Source organism: Haliotis rubra, unplaced genomic scaffold, assembly GCF_003918875.1.
Source record: "Haliotis rubra isolate DU_JTF1 unplaced genomic scaffold, ASM391887v1 Scf49, whole genome shotgun sequence".
In the NCBI taxonomy this organism is placed as follows: Eukaryota; Metazoa; Mollusca; class Gastropoda; order Lepetellida; family Haliotidae; genus Haliotis; species Haliotis rubra.
In genome coordinates this window covers 1,496,517-1,516,477 of record NW_025767179.1, presented here as the reverse complement: position 1 = coordinate 1,516,477, position 19,961 = coordinate 1,496,517, and the positions used below count along the sequence as shown (strand labels likewise).

At 41.9% G+C, this 19,961-nt stretch overlaps 1 protein-coding gene across 1 annotated transcript in view; it reads right to left on the bottom strand.

Moving 5' to 3' along the window:
* Positions 1-19,961, bottom strand: part of LOC124291293 (WASH complex subunit 2-like) — a 57,878-nt gene that overhangs the window by 20,376 nt on the left and 17,541 nt on the right. The window contains exons 17-20 of the mRNA XM_046728268.1: positions 19,573-19,755; positions 12,204-12,382; positions 11,759-11,848; positions 10,127-10,320 (exon numbers count right to left, since the gene is read on the bottom strand). Of these exons, the coding sequence (XP_046584224.1) occupies positions 10,127-10,320; positions 11,759-11,848; positions 12,204-12,382; positions 19,573-19,755 (646 nt within the window). The remainder of the gene's footprint in view (positions 1-10,126; positions 10,321-11,758; positions 11,849-12,203; positions 12,383-19,572; positions 19,756-19,961) is intronic.

Below are 19,961 nucleotides of genomic sequence, written 5' to 3'. Positions count from 1 at the left end.
TCCGATCATCAGGTGATGATATATATCCTGATATCAGAATACCATAGTAATGATACATATCTTGACATCATAATATCAGGGTAATGATATATATATCCTTATTTCAGCATCAGGATGATGATATATATCCTGGCACCCCAAGCATCAGGGTGATGATATATATCCTTACATCACAGTATCACAGTGATGATTATATATCCTGACATCACAGCACCAAGGTGATGATAAAATCCGTATATCACAGCATCAGGGTAATATACATCCTCATTTGAAATGGTATCAGTGTAGTCCTGAAGTTTTACATAATTCCTATCTCAGCACAAAAACCAGAAATCAAAATGTTATTGTAGCAATAAATTGTTCTGAAAACAATGTCAAGATCTACTTGATTCCTCATTGGGAACTTAGACAATTGGAGATAGAAAAGGCTTTCAGTACAAAGACCTTCATGCTCTTAGACTAACGTCTGTGAATTTATATAATTTTGATAATAACATATAACCCCATTTAAATTGAAAAGGAGGTGAGGTGAGGTGAGGTGAAATTGGGTTTTATGTCGTGCTTGAGAATATTTCGCTCATATGACGACGTGTATGCGGGTGTATGTGTATGTGCGGCTGCTTGTACTAGCCCAGACTTAAGCTGGTTTTATAGTGCTAGCCCACTGAGATACCATGCCGCAGTGAAGCATGAATACCCCACTCAGACACATTATACTGACTCTGAGCCTTGTTGCACCCATTAATGCCAAGAGCCAGGCAGGGACCAACAAGTACCTTATTTTAACGTCTTTTGGTTTGACGCGGTCAGGGATCGAACCCGCAACCTTCCGCTCCCTGGGCGGACGCTCTAACCACTACACCACGGAGGTGGTCAAATTGAATAGGAGCCCCAGTGAGATGGGAGATTCAGAACCTGAGGAAATCAAACTTGCTTCATTTAGGGCTTTAGCATTGCACGGAGGGCTAGGCAGTAGGTAAAATGTGGTTCAGGGACTTTGAGACAGACTAACATGCACTCTGTACATCTTGATTATGCATTTTAAGTGAAATCATCAAGATTACAAAATGTCTTGATAAAAAACATATATATATAATCATTAATCTTTTAATCTTATACTGTGTTTCCTAACAATAAGATATCAGAGAGGCTGGGATTCATGACAAAATGGATGTGACTATACATAATTTAAATAGTGAAATAGCTATGCCTGTTTACAGAATCAGTACACTCAGTTACAATAAATTCATAAACATAACACATGAAATATAATTACATATTCAGATTCAGACAGAGTGAATGAGTTTGATTTTACGCCGCTTTTAGCAATATTCCAGCAATATCACGGGGACACCAGAAATGGGCTTCACACATTGTACCCATGTAAGGAATCAAACCCGGGTCTTCAGCATGACCAGCAAACACTTTAACCACTAGGCTACCTCACTGCCCAGATTCAGACAAAATGGACATGTGAATGAACATGACCTGATTATCTGAGTGAGTGAGTGAGTTTAGTTTTACGCCGCACTCAGTAATATTCCAGCTATAAGGCGGCAGTCTGTAATCGAGTCTGGACCAGACAATCTAGTGATCAACAGCATGAGCATCGATCTGCGCAATTGGGAACCGATGACACGTGCCAACCAAGCCAGCGAGCCTGACCACCCGATCCCGTTAGTTGCCTCTTACGACAAGCATGGGTTACTGAAGGCTCATTCTAACCCGGACCTTCACGGGTCACCTGATAATCTGAACGAACATGACCATGTGAACCTCTGAAAGGACACTGAACACATATATCCACAACTACCACAAACACACAACATCAAACATCCACATGTTTACAACATATATACATACAGCCACGTGATCAGTACCAGTAAATGGTTCCTCCCTGTTTGTGTAAGCACTAATGGTGTATTAATGTGGCTGTTTCCCACAGTCCTGCCAACACACAGATGCTCCAGTCATGGACACCTGTGGCAGCGAGGGAAACTCTCCAACATACACCACTATACACACTAAGACCACTGCAGCTCACACAGAATCACATTTCACCCTCATTCAGTCAGTTTACACCCATAGCAACATAAGACCTTTCACACAGTTCATTCTAATATTTTGTTTACACGTGTACAGCTAAGGTTCACTTGCCATTAAGGTGCCACTTGCTAGGTGCTGTATCGCATGAACATTTTTATAGCAAAATATATGATGCAGTTGGATATTATCAGCAATCAGCATGACTGATGATTCATGTTATGGTTAACAAAGAAAGCACACAGTCTAATAAACAAACATTAAATAATTTCATAATTATAATCAGATGAAAGTGTCTCTCTTGTAAGTAATAGACCATGAGAACGGTTCACTTCGTCTCACCTTCAGACATCTTGTACTATCTACATACCACACGGAACATGGCTACACTTCTTCTGGGAATAGGTTCGTTACCTGCACAGGCTTAGACTTTGACGAAATACTGATAGTAACAAGTCAATTACGAACATAGCTGATGAACATCATAAGCATCCTTGACCCTTGTGCTGGGATCCTCAACTGACATTCCTTCCCTTGGGGCACACACAGACATCTTCACATTCATGCACACACACACAAAACACCACAAGAAAAAAATGTATGATATTCTACAGGTATCTTCACACCTGCTAGCCACTGCTATCCATTCATTTCTCCTTTCTTCCACTCCTTGTATTTTTCCTACCTATTCCTGTCTGTCCATCCAGTTCCAGACAAGATCACAGAATGATATAAATAGTGTGAGAGAGGGCCTAGTTCCCACCTCCCTCTACCTCATCCTGAACACCCAGTGCATGGCCATACAGTGCCTCCACTCTCGGCTGCTGGGAGGGCCAGGAGGGGTGGGGGCACTCACATTTCTACATGCTATATTTAGAGTGCTGGGAGGCAATAGGAAAGGTAGACTTGCTGAGTCTACATATGGACAAGACAGGTACAGTTTCAGCAGCCTACTGGGACATTTTGGTTTTCATGTTAGATGCATCTATCTGATTTGTATTGCTTGATGTGGAAGGTTTTAATATCAGCACTGCACAGAATCATGAGCCAGTTTGTGTTGCACTATGATGTTACAGGTAGCCCTTTGAAAACTATAAACACTGGTTGTATGGCATGATGCAGTTTCATAGGGAAGAAATGGTATTATATGTGGATAGGGACGATTTAAGACTATCATCTATATGATCAGTTCAACTTTACAATGTTTTACTGATGAAGAAACATTTTTAATTGATATGCTTGAAACTCATTCATAAATCGGTGTTCACTTCCTTCACATGCGCTATTTTCATATTCAATTCCTGTTGTTGGTTCCGTTACATCGCTATATGGTTCTTGTTTTATGCAGACCTTTTCAAATTGTTGCATCTTAATTGATTAATGAAATAAACTTATACATTGATGGATACTTGTAATAATATGCAGGTAAATACCTTATACGGAGTTGTTTATAAGATGGACATATTAGCATTACATGATATTCATCTTCTTCCCCTTCCATACAAAATTCACATGAAGCGTTGTTAAAATTGTTGTTTAAGCTAGCTCTTTTTTGTGAAAAAATGTTTAAGTTTAGAAATTCTGTAAACCACTAAGTGCTCTGGTGAGGTGAGGTGAAATTGGGTTTTACGTCGTGCTTGAGAATAGTTCGCTCATATGATGACGTGCATGCGCCATGTGTATGTGTATGTGCAGTGCGCGGCTGCTTGTACTAGCCCAGACTGAAGCTGATTTTATAGTGCTAGCCCACTGACATACCATGCCGCAGTGAAGTATGAATACCCCACTCAGACACATTATACGGACTCCGAGCCGACCAGTCCTTGTTGTACCCATTAATGCCGAGCGCCAGGCAGGGACCAACAAGTACCATATTTTAACGTCTTTTGGTATGACGTTTGGGGATCGAACCTAGAACGACCTGATAGCTCTCGGGCGGCGACGCTCTAACCACTACACCACGGAGGCGGTCACTAAGTGCTCTGTAAATTGTGTCATTATAATTGTATGACCACTGTACTATTGGTATCATGGGCAAAATATGCATAATAAACTCAGTTCTATTCTGTTCTACATCTGAATTTAAGGCCTTTCAAAATGTATATATGAACTTTGACACATATTTTTGTAATTCTGAGTGGCCATATACCTGTATTTGGAATTTGCTCTCTAAAACTGACAGTGGAACCAGGGGTGGAAATAACTTTGCTAGTGTACACAGTGACACATGTAAAATCACTTGCCATGATAATTTTTCCACTATACTGGCTGGTTTTCCTGTTCATTTTTTAAATAAACAACATAATTAACATTGGAAAGTCAACTGGACACTGGTACAGCATGACATACAAATTTGCCTGCCCGACAGAAAAACCCACTGGACTGGGACGTCGGACAATGGGTTATTTCCATCCTGGGAATGTATTCTCTTTATATATTGGAAAATATCAATATTCACCACACTTTTTCTGTCTCTACTACACATTATTAACTGTACAACTGTACTATAACATACAAGGAGGTGTGTCTAACAATAGGTTTTGTTGTCAATCATTTTTTAAAGACTCTAGAAAAATATCCTAAATTTAGCATTTCTATGTTTACCCAAGTGGTGATAAAGTTGCTTATTTCTAAATATTTATGTATTTTTCATTTTCTAAGTATTTTGAGTTGACAGACCCATATCCCCCCTTCCCTAATGGCTTTTACATTTACGGGAACCTATTGAAGTCTTGCCCAAAATGTAGTAAGACATCACACAACAGAGATAATGACATCACAGAATGTTTCCTTCAACACTCATAATGATTACACCTGACGGCTCACAAAGGTAATGGTAGAAAGTAACAAATATCTTTGTCAAAATGAAAAATAAATTGTTGCATATGCTGGTACCGCTGATGCAAAGGTCATAGTAAGTAGGACATTCACCTTGAAAGAAGGTCACCTTTATTTTATATTTTTTATATATTTTTTAAATATTTTTTTTCTTCCAGCATAATGGGTACAGACAAATGGGTACGAACAGGCATCAGCTTGTTGTACAAGCTTCATAACAAAGTTCAAGGAGATGGACATTGAAAAGTGTAATGAAGTAATTCTATGGCTGTACAGATATACAGTATTATATAAAACTGCTGTATAAAACCAGATATACTCGATCTCCGGCTGGTACAAATCCGGTTCAAGATTGGCACAATGTTTGACAGAGAATGTAAACTTCAAGGTTGTATGCCAGTGATACATAAAATCAGATATAGACGGACAATCTGACTGTTTGAGATGCAAAGTTCAAGAAAGGCACATATGGCTATAGGCTAATAGCAAACCAAAAGGCCAATAGTATACACAATCAGATGTAATTTGTCAGCTTAGAGATGTACAAGCATGTTTGAAAATACAGGAAGAAGGTCACTTAACAAGTTCAATTTATAAAAAAAGATGTGGAACCACATAATGATATTTTTGACTATGATGCTAAACATTGCTACCCGGCTCCTTCTGTACCCTCATATTTCCAATTGCGTAGATCGATGCTCATGCTGTTGATCACTGGATTGTCTGGACCAGACTCCATTATTTACAGACCGCCCCTTATATACAGTACAACCAGAAATTATTGAGAATTTAAAGATTGTAAATTTTTTTTATTTTTTTCACTCATTACTCATGTATTAAATGTGAATATTAGAAGAACATAACTCCAGATTCAAAGACAGGTGAACAGTTAGTATTTTGTCAAGTCACCATGGGCAGCAATGCAGGCTTCAATGCGGCGGGGCATACTACTGATCAAAGAAGTTAGAAAGTCGTGGTCCATGCTGTCCCAATATCGGACCACCTCTTCTTTCATTTCAGCAATATTTGTCAGATTTTTCTTATTGACACTTTCCTTCATAAGTCCCAAACATTTTCTATTGGATTTAGGTCAGGGCTATAGCTTGGCCAATCTAATAATGTCATATTTTGGGTCCGAAACCAGGCCTGTGAATGCTTTGAACGATGTTTTGGGTCCAAAAATTTCCATAGAACACGTGAGCAGATGGAAGTAAATGTCCCTGGAGAATATCTGTGTACTGCTCACTGTTCATATTCCCTTCAAATACACAGAGGGGCGTTGCCCCTAACACAGATACGCCACCCCACGCGTTAAATTTCGGACTGCACTTTGGGTGCTGATACAAAGGTTTTTCAGTTTGTTTGGTCCAGAATTTCAGTGTACTAGGAAACAGCCACACAGAACTTTCATCTGAGAAAATCACATTGTCCCAGTTAACATTTCTATGCTGTAAGCACCAGTTCAACCTTCGATCCTTTTGTTCAGGTTTCAAGATCCTCGACTTTTCTGCCCACCCATTGCATGCAGCTCAGTTCTAATTGTCTCCTTACAGACAGCCACAGTTCCTCTATCAATCATATCCAGCCTTAAGTTTTCTAAACTTCTTTCGGTTTTTTTAGAAACAAGAATACCAAGCCGCCTCCTGTCACCGACAGTCAATTTTCTGGGCCTACCTGCGCCTCCCTGGTGCTCAATTCCATATCTATTTGCAATATTTTTCAAAACACGATAAACAGTGGACAAAGGGATGCCTGTTCTACTTGAAATCACTTAAGCTGATCTGATGTCCTTGTTATAATACTCTAAAATCAACTTCCTCTTCTCTAAATCATCCATACTGAGGATCACTGAAAATGTCGTCTGCTAGCAATTAAACAAAGGAGGATAACTCTTCACAAACTAATGAAAAAGGATTAACGGAGTTGTCTCTCTTGAATGAAACCAAGCACTTGATAGCTGGTCAAGGTTGTTTATACTAGAAATCCAATTAAACATATTCCTAAAATTCTCAATAATTTCTGGTCATACTATAGCTGGAATATTGCTGAGTGCGGCATAAAACTAAACTCACTCACTCACTGTACCCTCATACCTACTGACATCCCAACATGTGTGATGCTGTGTGAAATGTGTACACCATGGCTACAGCCAGGCAGAGTCTGACCACATCACATGTCATAACGTGCAAACCAATACATGGTCGGTCTGGTCTATCTTACTGTAATGCTATATCTATGTGTGGTTGTGGGATTTGTGGAAACATGGCGAGTGTATCTGCACCCATCCCAGTATGTTAGGTGCTGATCTTGTTATCTCTTCTGTGCAGCCACATGTCTGGGATATAGTTCCTATCATACAAATAGACCATGTCTTGAAACAGACCATAGCAGCATACACATGGCAATGATATCATTTAACATGTGTGCTGGTCTGTATTGAAACCATTTAACTTCTTCTAAGTAAGAGTAAACCACTACTAATATAAGCTACAGTGGCTGAGTGGGTTAGATTACTGAATTTGTGTACTGGCGATTAGGTGCCTGAGAGTGTGAGTGAGTGAGTTAATATTTAACGTCACATCGGCAATATTTCAGCCATATCGTGACGAGAACATTTGATATTGAAATGAAATATATGTATATTATAAAAAACCTGTCAACGAAGGACAGTAAAACAACTAGAATATCACAATTACAACTAAAACTAGTATGGAGAGTTAAAACTGATAGCACTATTTGGACAATACAATATAAAAACAAGCTATAGATCACGAACACCAGAAGGTAGATCACCAAACTAGGGACCATGGGGACTTACAGTACCTTGGCTACCTGCATGGACCCTAGTTGGATTTACACCATCCCTTCAGCTGCTGGCGATTGTAAGAAATGTTAGCCACGATTAAAATGACAAGAATGCTACGTTTAAAAATCCTGGCAAGTTTAAATTGACTTTGAACATTTTGGGACTTACGTACCCTCTCAGGAGGACAATAATTTTACACTACTTCAACCCCCTTTGAGGGTACAGCCACTAACAATCTCAGTTACTAATCTAAACTACCAATAATAAAATATGTATCTATTTACAAATCAGTTAACAAGTTTAATTCTTTTAAAAATGCAATAATTAAATGAGAACTTATATTACTAAAAAGATCCTTCATAGTTTGTGATTTGAAATAGATATCCCTTGTGATAGGTGCCTGAGAGTGTGGGTCAAATCCCGGATGGGACTCAACTCAATGGAAGTACTAGAATCTGTACGTTACTGAAAAAGTGTAATCCCAAATATAACATGATCTGCATTTGACAACTTTCTACAGGGTTCATATAGATTATCAGCCATCAAATTTAAGGCCTTTTAGGGGCTTTTCAAGGCCCAATCAACAATATGAAGGAACTATAGAAACACACATAACCCATAAGTAGCTGAATACACGCAAGGCTGGTCAAATGTGGGAACAACCATCAGAGGAAAATAACTCTCAGCAATATCCCTGCACTGGGAAAGTTTTGCTTCCCAATGGAGATTAATTAACACCCACTGTCATTGCAAGGTATTATTTTGCGTTAGTTTCCTGTTAAATCATAACATGACAAGTTTTGCTAAATATAAGGCCTTTATCAAGCAAATCACTGATAATTAGGCCCTTTTCAAGGTTAAAATGAATTAAGGGCCTTTAAGGATAAAATGTCCAAATTTAAGATTTTTTCAAGTCTGTGCGAACCCTGCTCTAAATGGCATTGTGTATTTATGATCAATAGGTGTAACGTTTGAGAAATATATTAACACACTTATCCACTAAATCAGAGTGTGTGCCGAACTCAGCAATATTCCAGCTATATGGCGGCGGTCTGTAAATAATCGAGTCTGGACCAGACAATCCAGCGATCAACAGCATGAGCATTCATCTGCATAATTGGGAACCGATGACATGTGTCAACCAAGTTAGCAAGCCTGACCACCCAATCCTGTTAGTCGTCTCTTACGACAAGCATGGGTTACTGAAGATCAATATTCTAACCCGGACCTTCACGGGTCCACTAAATCAGAGTGACAGACCCATGCAACATAGAATACACACTAACGTTGTATGGTTTACAGAATAACATCAGCACCATAACGCTCCTGCTAAGATTTGTCTTAGAATGAGATTTGATTTACCTATGGCTAATCATCAGTGACCCTAATCAGTTCATCTTCAGCCTGAATTATTATGACAGGCAGGTACAGGCAGTAGCAAAAACATGTTCCGCTTTTGGTTAAACATGCAGAAAAGACATCCATACATAAGTGTATGTAGTATACAGAATAGTAGGATTTGTCAACAATTAAATAACAAAGAAGAGAAAGGCACACTTGATCTGCAAAATTATAGAAACAAGGTAGACCTCCTTAGATTGTAATGAAGCAATATATCAGGTTATGTTTACTTCAATACTTGCTTGTTTTGGACTTCAAGTGTCAATATGTACGTGCAGTAAATGCTGTTGACATGCACAAGTGAGTGATCATTGTTTAATGTAACAGTTTGTAATATATCAGCTGTATGTCAGTGGCCAGACCACATGTAGTTTCCCTGTACAACAACTGGAAGTAGATAGCAGTGGGTAAGTTGCAACATTTCATGGATTGATGCAGTGAGATATGACCATTGTGTGACGAGGTCATTCAATCAGTGCTAGACTTGTATGAGGTGAGTGAGTGGGTGAGTGTGAGTGAGTGAGTGAGTGTGTGTGTGTGTGAGTGAGTGTGTGTGTGAGTGAGTGAGTGTGTGTGTGAGTGAAGTGAGTGTGTGAGTGAGTGAGTGAGTGAGTGAGTGAGTGAGTGAGTGAGTGAGTGAGTGAGTGAGTGAAGTGAGTGCCTAGGACTTTATTTCAGTTTATCACTGCATGTCAGCTTAAGGTGGGAGGAAACTAACAAGCTTTGGTATGGAGCTGACAAACTGGGATTCAAACCTTCACTGGGTTTCAGGATGAATTGCAGCTTTTTAGGACAACTGTGCCAGCTGTGTCATCCATCTGATGGAAGTCACTGACCTATGTCTATGTTCAATATGATGTGATATGTGCACCTGCTGCTTGTAAAGCATGATAAAGCTTGATAAGAGCCATCTGCTCAATCCTGGCCCATCAAAGGACCAAACGAAAGATTTACCATGGAGAGAGACAAATAGTGTGAAGTGAAATCCTATCAAGACCGAGCCAAGAAATGTGCTCAGTAACGTGGCAAATAACTCACCTGTCTGTCTTTGGTTTGGAAGAAAAGAGATCCTCATCAATGTCATCCGCAAACAAACTGTTGCTGGATGCAGAGCCACTTCGAGATGTCTTCTTCACATCAGCTGACCCTCGCAGCGAGGAGCTGGATGCTGACTGGCTGGATTTCACACTGCCACTTCGAGACTTTTCTTCATCCTCTTTATCTTCATCTTCCTACAATTTTACAATCAGTTCACTTTATTCAGAAATTCACTAACAAATCCAAAATTGCGATGTATTCTCTGACATAATGACACATTGTTATGAACACATTCAGGCCTTTTGTTGTAGTTGATGTTTTCACTTTTTTAAAAGCATAGAACATTTGAAATACAAAGTCTTCCTGTCGTGCAGAGGTACTGAGCCGATTCCTGCTCTATTCTTTCTGTTACAATCATCAATATACAATGATAGCAAACATCACATAAAAAAACAAGTGCCAGCACACAACCGAGCTATCTGCCACTCCTCATACAAGTGGAAACAGTGAACATCACCCAACACCTTATCTATGCCCACTCCTTATGCAAGTGGAAACAGTGAACATCACTCATCTCCTTATCTATGCCCACTCCTTATGCAAGAGGAAACAGTGAACATCACTCATCTCCTTATCTATGCCCACTCCTTATGCAAGAGGAAACAGTGAACATCACTCATCTCCTTATCTATGCCCACTCCTTATGCAAGTGGAAACAGTGAACATCACTCATCTCCTTATCTATGCCCACTCCTTATGCAAGTGGAAACAGTGAACATCACTCATCTCCTTATCTATTTCTATGCAGTGAACAACTTCTTTTATGTCGTGGAAACAGTGAACATCACTCATCTCCTTATCTATTTCTGTTACTTGCCCAGTGAAATCATCTCCTTATCATGCCCACTTATGCAAAAACAGTGAACATCACTCATCTCCTTATCTATGACTCCTTCCTCAGTGGAAACAGTGAACATCACTCAACACCTTATCTATGCCCCTCCTTATGCAAGTGGAAACAGTGAACATCACTCAACTCCTTATCTATGCCTACTCCTTATGGAAGTGGAAACAGTGAACATCACTCATCTCCTTATCTATGCCCTACTCTTTCTTATGCAAGAGGAAACTATGCACATAAAAAGACAATCACTCACATCACCGAGCTTATCTATGCCCACTCCTTATGCAAGTGGAAACAGTGAACATCACCCAACACCTTATCTATGCCCACTCCTTATGCAAGTGGAAACAGTGAACATCACTCAACACCTTATCTATGCCCACTCCTTATGCAAGTGGAAACAGTGAACATCACTCAACTCCTTATCTATGCCCACTCCTTATGCAAGTGGAAACAGTGAACATCACTCAATCACCTCATCTCCTTATCTATGCCCACACCCTTATGCAAGTGGAAACAGTGAACAACATCCTCCACTCCCTATCTACGTCCACTCCTTATGCAAGTGGAAACAGTGAACATCTACCACTCCCTATCTACGTCCACGCCTTATGCAAGTGGAAACAGTGAACATCACTCAACTCCTTATCTATGCCCACTCCTTATCCAAGTGGAAACAGTGAACATCTACCACTCTCTATCTACGTCCACGCCTTATACAAGCTTACCTCGCTGTCTGAAGCTGGTCGTTGTTTCTTGATGGCTGCAGCAAGTGGGTTAGGCGCGCCCCCAAACATTGACACTGCCCCTGCTGGCAACTGCAACATAACAGGCAAACTTTGCAATTCTTATATACAGAGCTGTCATCTTGGTACATTTCAGCAACAGCAGACAAATAACCATACATCCATTGAATTCGTGCACAAAATAGTAAATTATCAAACAGCTGTAACATGAATTAAGTTTACACTGCGGTAGCAGCTTTTATGAGCTGAAAAGGTCCTAATTATCTGCAGGCAGAGTAAATTAAAACTGAGCATGACTTCTGACTTCAGTGCCTACTGAACTGCTGATTATCTAACATTACCACTATTAATATCTAACTTTTGTACAAGTTGTTGAAAATCGGTGAGTTATTGGCTCTACAGCACATAGTGTTTGATAACTGTTTACCTTCTTTTCTGCCTTCTTGGCCTTTGGTTTGACCTCCTCTGTTTGGGATCCAGACATCTTACGTGTACTAGCGGCCGACTGACCCATGAACAGATCCTCCTCATCATCGTCCTGGTCAGCAAACAGGTCACTAGATGCCTTGGAAGACTTTGGTGCAGATGAAGTCTTTGTATCTTTTTCTGCAACAACAGAATATGATGTGATCATGCAAATGAGTATGTAATTTTTTAAGTAAAATTGATATTTTATACTTATCCTGACTCATGATCTTTGCTTATCTCCCTTTCCCTTTCGAATGGTAGTGGAACACTTGAATCCCTTGAAGTTCCCGAAGCGGACGCACAATACTCACCCACGAGTTACCTCCCTTCCTCTTTCCCGCGCAAACGTACCATGTGACGTGCCCAGACTTGTCACTCTCTCCTTATATTTTTGTCCATGCACTTGGATCTGCTGTGAAATCACAAGTATCTTCAACGGGAAGGTTGGGAGGGCTTGTTCGTCATGAGTCAGGATAAGTATAAAATATCAATTTTACTTTAAAAATTACATATTTTTCCTTATCCTGACTCATGATCTTTGCTTATAAAATCCGTCGGAATAGGTGGTGGGTCAAGCCACTGGATTCAACAGCTGTCCTCAGATACGTCTGTATCCCCCCCATGGGAACTGCAAACGGCATTTCCATGGTCCTATTCTTCCAACTTGCGTAGTAACTCAGGGGGACCACTCCTTGTCTTACTTCAATCTCAGACAAGTTGAATCATGTTGATTCGTGTGGTTATAGATAACCTAGTATTCTCCTATACTAGATATCTTATAACAACCCATGGATTATGATAAGGTCTTTATCATAAATGAGTTGCGATCCCTTTATGTGCAGGTAAGGTCATTACCCGCACAGGATCTTAATCACTCATGCTAGTCTATCCTAGACTGTGCGCATGGACTTTCAAACTAATACTTTTCCTAGTAAAAGTCATCTACAAGTCAACGTGATAAAGGGTGAGATTTCAACTCAGCACCTTTGAGGAACCGTTAGTTGCTGTGCTACAACGAGAGGCCCAAATTGGTGAATGCCTGAGACGTCTTCAGTGGCTATGTCTCGGAGGTAGTGGTTGGCAAACACCGTGTCCGACTCCCAGAAGCAGCCCTAGCAGAAGCGGAGCTAGTGTTGACGCCAGTACTCTAACTCGTGTGGGTTGGAAGCTCTAGGAAGTTCTAGTCCTGCTGCTTTGTAGGCTCTCAATATAACGGCTCTCATCCAGAACGATATGGTCGTTCTTGAGACTTCAGTTGATGTCTCAGTTGATAATGGGATGAATAGGCGCTTGAATTTCCTTCTCCTCGTCTTAGTCTTTTGAAGATATACCTTCAAGGCTCTGACTGGGCACAAGGATAAGTCCTCTATATCTTGTGGGCCGAGGACTGTAGACAGCGCTGGTACATGGAATTGTCTATCTGGTTGACCAGGTAGTTGATTCTTGGCAATAAAGTCCCATCTAAGTCCTAGATGAACCGTATTAGTTTGCCCTCTGTCGAATGTCGTTCGACCGTAGTCCAGCGCATGTATCTCCGATATGCGAGCTGCAGTGGCTAACGCTAGCAGGCACAGCGTCTTCTGTGTTAGAAGCTCGATCATGATCTGGTCTAGTGGTTCGTAGACATCACTGGTAAGATGACGCAGAATTACATTCAGGTCCCAGGCTGGAGCTCCGAATTTCTTTTGTTGGTCTTCCAACTTGAATGATCTCAGTGGAGCAAGTAATTCTGGTACTTTCGTCAACTTGATGCCTGTTTTCATGGTAATCACTGTACTGATGGCAGCGAGGTAAGTCGATAGAGTCGAAACCTTTAGATGTCTGGTCCGTCTCAGATGACATAGATATTCCGCCACTTTAGCTATTATGGCTGTGAAGCCTTTCCGCCTTGCGTAAGTTTCAAACTTCAGCCATTTATCGTCGTATAGGTTGCGAGTCGATCTGCGTAACGCTAGAGTTACTGCTTTGGCTGCTCTGGCGGAGTATCCTTTTTTCTTCAAACACATTTTGATACGGTCCACACGTGTAGCTGGAACACTGCTGGGTTTCCGTGGACTTGCTTGGTGTGCGGATGTATCAGTAGGTTCGGCCAATCTGGAAGTTTGATTACTGGACTTCCTAGGTTTTCTAGTAGATCTGGAAACCATGCTCTCGCTGGCCAGTAAGGCGCACCAAAGTCAGTTGTAGTGTCTGTGTCTGTTTGATCTTGATCAGTACTTTGGCAGTAGTATCGGGGTGAAAAGCTGTAGCCATTTAGTCCTTCCCACGACATGCTCAGTGCATCTGTTGCCCAGGCTTGAGGATCTGGAACTGGTGAGACTAACGCCTGCAGTTGTTTGTTGAACCTCGGGCTAACAGGTCTATGGAGGGGAATCCTATTTCCCTTATGTTCCGAAACGCTTCTGGATGGAGCATCCATTCTGTTTGTGACGGGTGTAGTGGTCTTGAGAGAGCGTCTGCTAGTACATACTTGGCTCCAGGTATGTGACACGCCTTTATCCAGATGTCTGCTTTTTGCGTGATCTGGAACAACTGGAATGTGAGCTGCAATAGGCTTGGTGATCTTGTGGATCCTTGCCGATTTATAGAGAATGCCACTGTGGAGTTGTCTGTGTGGATCATCAACATCTAGTTGTTCAGCAAGCTCGACCATAGTTGTACAGCGTTGATCACTGCTTTCATCTCTAGTAGATTGATATTGAGCTTTTCTTCTGTATGAGACCACTTTCCCGACGCTACTTGATCGTTGAGATGTGCCCCCCATCCTTGCAACGAGGCATCTGCGTAGAGGTGTGTCTCGAAGGCCGGTTCTTGTAAATAGACTCCTTCGCAGACATTCGACCTGTGTGTCCACCATAGTAGGTACCTCTTGAGGTTTTCGGGCAGCAGGATAGGGTCGACACTATCCAGATGCTTTATGAGGAACCGTTGTAGCGGTCTTAGCTGTAACCTTCCTATGTGCGTCAAGTCTTGCGCCGAGGTTAGTAGACCGAGGAGAACTTGCCATGATCGTAGTGTTAACGGAGAGGTGACTGCTGGCGGAATCATGGCTTGTATCTTGACCAATCGATCCTCTGGGATGACGATTCGATTCTCTGTAGTGATGAATCTTATCCCCAGGAATTGTAGATCTTGTTTTGGTTCCAATTCTGACTTCCTTAGGTTCACCAACCATCCCAGTTGAGTGAGCAACTTGATCGTGAAGTTCAGTTGTAGTCTGAGTAGACTTGCATCTTGGTGGACCTGAATCCCGTCGTCCAGGTAGAAGGCATTGTGTAGACCTCGTTGATGAAGGTATGCGACTATAGGCTTGGTTATTCATGTGAATAGCCACGGAGCCGAAGATATTCCAAACGGTAGCACGCTCCATTGGTAGTGTTGCCCTCTGAACAGGAATCGTAGATATTTCCTTGATTCTTGATGTATCGGGATGTGTAGGTACGCATCCTGTAAGTCTATGCTGGCCATGTAATAATCTGCTGGACGGACGAAGTTGTTTCAGTTGAGGTAGGTGGATCATGCTGAACCTCTCTGGTTTCAGTAGGTAGTCTCTGTTGAATTTGCGAAAAGGAATTGTTTGTGTTTGCCATCTTTGTTACATGAACAAAGGAGTTAGTGTATCAGTGAAAGCATGTGAACAATCTCTGTGAACTGTAAAGACTTGTCTTTAAGTAAATGAAACATGTTTTAGTTGTTTGACAAATAACACCATTTATTAACAACAATGAACGATGTCTTAGCTTTGTTAAGAAAGAGAAGACAAAATTTAGAAAGCATACTTATGAGTTTTTTGCAGTGATTCTGGTATAAATTACTGCATACATTGCCTGTGCAAGCATTGGTGCAGAAACACAACTTTCCAAGGGAAACCTAGAGCAAGGTATACTGAATATGTTTGATTGTACTTTCTTAAGCATTAAATGCTGAAACTTTATTACACGAACAGCCTTTTAAGTGTGTGTGAATGTAACACATGCTCTGCTGAATAACAAATAAAGATTCGGTCATTTTATCTATCATATATGTCCTGTTTTTATGATTGTAAAGTATCGTATAAGTATCGTATCGCCATCACTGTGCATCGCGGATGATAATCGCCTCAAGCAGGTTCCTTTGCCAATACTTTAATGATATATCGCCTCACCTCATTAAATTAGTATCGGGATATATCGTCTAGCCACTTAGGCAACGATACACAGCTCTAATTTGCGCACATTGTAAATCGGTCTGAACTTCTCTAAGGAGTTCTTCTTTGGTACTAGGAAAATTGGGGAATAGAAGCCTGGGGTGAGATGATTCTGGTCTATTATCTCAACTGCATCTTTTGAGAGAAGTGCGTTGATGGCTTCTTGTAATCTGTCTGCCTGATCCTCTGCGTACTTGAAGACCATCGGGCTGAGGGTTAACGGAGGGGCGTCTTTCAGTTGTACTTTGTACCCTTCTCTTAGTACCTGAGAGGCGTAGTCGTCTCCTAAAATTCCCCAATTTTTCCAGTACCCTTGTAGACGTCCACCCACTGTCGATAGTTTTACAGGAACGGCTGGGGGTGGAAGACTCCAGTCGTTCCAAACTCTGGCATCAGCGTCTGGTACCTCTGGAAGCTCTGGGGCCGCGGCCTCTTCCTGAGTTTCCTCTGTAGTTGCCTGAAGGGCGACGAAAAGAGTCCTTCCCGCCTCTGGAGCTGGAGTACTTTTTGTCTTTAGCTCTCTGTATCCCAGCATACTTAGACTTGTTGTTATATCTCTGGGATGTATGGCGGATGACGTTGGCCAAGGTGTCTATGGTCTTGATCATCATCACCTCTCTGGAGTCTTGTGTAGCTTGTTTAGCTGCATCGTCCAATAGACCTCCAAAGATGGTAGGTGCCTCCCACGGAGCTCGTAGTAGAGGCTGCGTAAATCTGTCATTCCAGGAGCAGGACGCCAGTAGACCCTGTCTGCGTATTAAGGTGATTGCCGCCGAAATCGATGTGAGGTGGTCCGATAGGAAGAACTGATCCTTCTTTTGTGTGACGAGGGCCGAGTAGATCATTTTATCCTCTTCCGTGGTGGAATTCTGGAATTTCTGTATCAACGCTTCGTTGATGGCCCTAGATCTTGCTAGTCCGAAGAAAGATCTTCTAGAAGCTGTATCTACTTGTGATAACTTCTTATCATCCACCTTATACACGTTAGTCCTGGCATCGTTTACCAACTTGATGTTGTCGTCCCACTCCGGCGCCTTCACAAATGGTTCCATGTGATGTAGGGGGAATCTCTTCTTATTAAAAGATGGTAATTGCTGCGTCTGGAACTTGGAAGCCTTCGCGAAGGCTGTGCGAAGACTGTCCGGTACGCTGGATATAGGCTCGATCGGTGGGATTGTGACGGAGTCGAAGTCTTCATCCTTCATCATGTAGGTGTAATATTCGTTCCTATCTTTAGAGGGAGACTCCAGGCTCAACCCGCTAGCAATCCAAGCCGTTACTTCAGAGTCCGAGAAGACGGGGTCCGTAGTGTCTTGAGTCAGAGAGCTGTGTCTTGTTGACGTATCTCTGTGTGAGCCTGTATCCCTTCGCGAACCTTCATCCTGGGTTCACGAACCTGCAGCTGAAGATTCCTCCCTGAGCGAACGTCTGTCATAAGAGCGTTCCCTTCGCGAACGTCTCTCTCTGGAACCTCTTCAGCGAACCTCCGTGTGGTGAGCTGTGCCTTCGCGAACGTCTGCATGGTAATCTGGATCTGGATCGGCTAGGCGTCGAGGCAGGCTTCTTAGAGGTTGGCGAACCTTGAGGGTTAGCGAACGTGGACTGCGTCTCATCTTGACTATCTCGTAGTATGACGGAGTCGTCCGGTTGTGGAGGCCTTCGCGGAGGAGTACGTTCGCCAACATCAACTGCAGATGTAGCTCTGATGGGTGTAGATTCGCGCAGGCCAGTGGGTTTGACTGTTGGGTCTTCCTTGATTCTTGCTGGAATCTCTGCTCCATCATAGCCATCATCTTGTTGGTGAACTGCGTCATGAACTCCCCCGGGTCGAAGTTCTGCATTTGTTGAATCGGCTGCGATGCTGTTTTCCGTGCCTCAGCTTCTGTCCTCGAAGGAAGAGGCCCTATGTCCGACAGCTGGCCTGCTGTGACATTCATAGGTGATCTAGTAGTAGTTGACATCGACTGTGTCATAGATGTCATCGATACCTCAGGTAGTAGTATAGGGGGGTCGTCAAACACGTCTTTCTCATGCGGCGGTACGATCACATCGTTGAAAGATCTCTGCGTAGCAGCGGTAGCACGTGTAGTTTTGCTCTCAGATCTAGTACTCGTAGACTTTCTCTGCGTAGTAGAAGAGGACACCGTCTTCTTCTTAGACTGGGACGGCGTAGGTTACGAGGTTGACGACCTTTTCTTAGCCCCCTTTGCCGCAGACTGGCTCTGTAATGTACTAGGCAACATATCACTATTATGAACATCAGCAGCAAGCAACATACGGTTTTGGGGCTGATCTCCAGATTTATCACGTGACTAGAGATGTCTTTTTCACCCGATCCATGGCACGTCTATAAATATATGACAGATATTGATTAAATTGTAATTCAGTTAAATCAATACAGTAGCTACAACGCAAGGTGGATGAAGATGGATCTGTACATGATGGACATTGGGGGTGAGGATCAGCCAGAGACAATCTGTGTTTACACACACAGCAGGATTTCATAAATTGTAAACAAAGTTACAACACGATGAAAAACACGAGTGAAAGTCAATAAATTTCAACAAATTTGTACAAATACTACATCGTAATTATAAACAAAACCATACACAGCTTAATTTAGAAGAATAGGCCTAAATATAAATGATAGATTGCCGTATACGGGACTCCAGTGCTCGCCCAACCATCCGCTTGGGCGAAAAGGGAGAGAGTGACAAGTCTGGGCACGTCACATTGTACGTTTGTGCGGGAAAGAGGAAGGGAGGTAACTCGTGGGTGAGTATTGTACATCCGCTTTTCGTGAACTTCAAGGGATTCAAGTGTTCCACTACCATTCGAAAGGGAAAGGGAGATAAGCAAAGATCATGAGTCAGGATAAGGAAAAATAATGTTTATACTACTTCTGTCAAAATTCAAGAAAAATATCAGCAGACAAAATGATGCATCATGGTCTATGTGATCCTCAGCTTGACATAAACTATCGTTCATACATATGGACACCCTCTATGTCAAGTGGAAGGGAGAATTATTCCCTTTAGTAAATACACTGAAGTGTTAACTATAAGATAATAAGGCAGTAATAATGCAAGCTCCGTGCTTCTGAGATATTACAAATGATCTGAGTTTTAGGTGATGCCTGTACCTTTCTTAGGCTGTGTCTTCTTGGCAGGAACTGAAGCAAACAGATCCTTCCCCTCATCTTCCTCCTCATCAAACAGCCCCCCTCCTACACTAGCAGCAGCAGGTTTGGACTTGGATTGTTTCCTGGGTGCTGGGGCCTCGTCCTCCTCCTTGATGGAGCTGCCGAACAGACCTGAATCACCGTCTGGAGATGGGAGAAGACAGAACCAGTCAATATCAAATCAAAGCAGACAGCGGAGTTAGTGAGTGAATATCAGATCAAAACCAGTAATATTCCTTCTATATTTCTGACTAAATCAAGTCTTGAACAGCAGCTTTCGAGTTCACATCGGGGTGGTAGGTATGGCCTAGTTGGTAAATCTGAACTTGTGACCACATAATCCTAGTCAG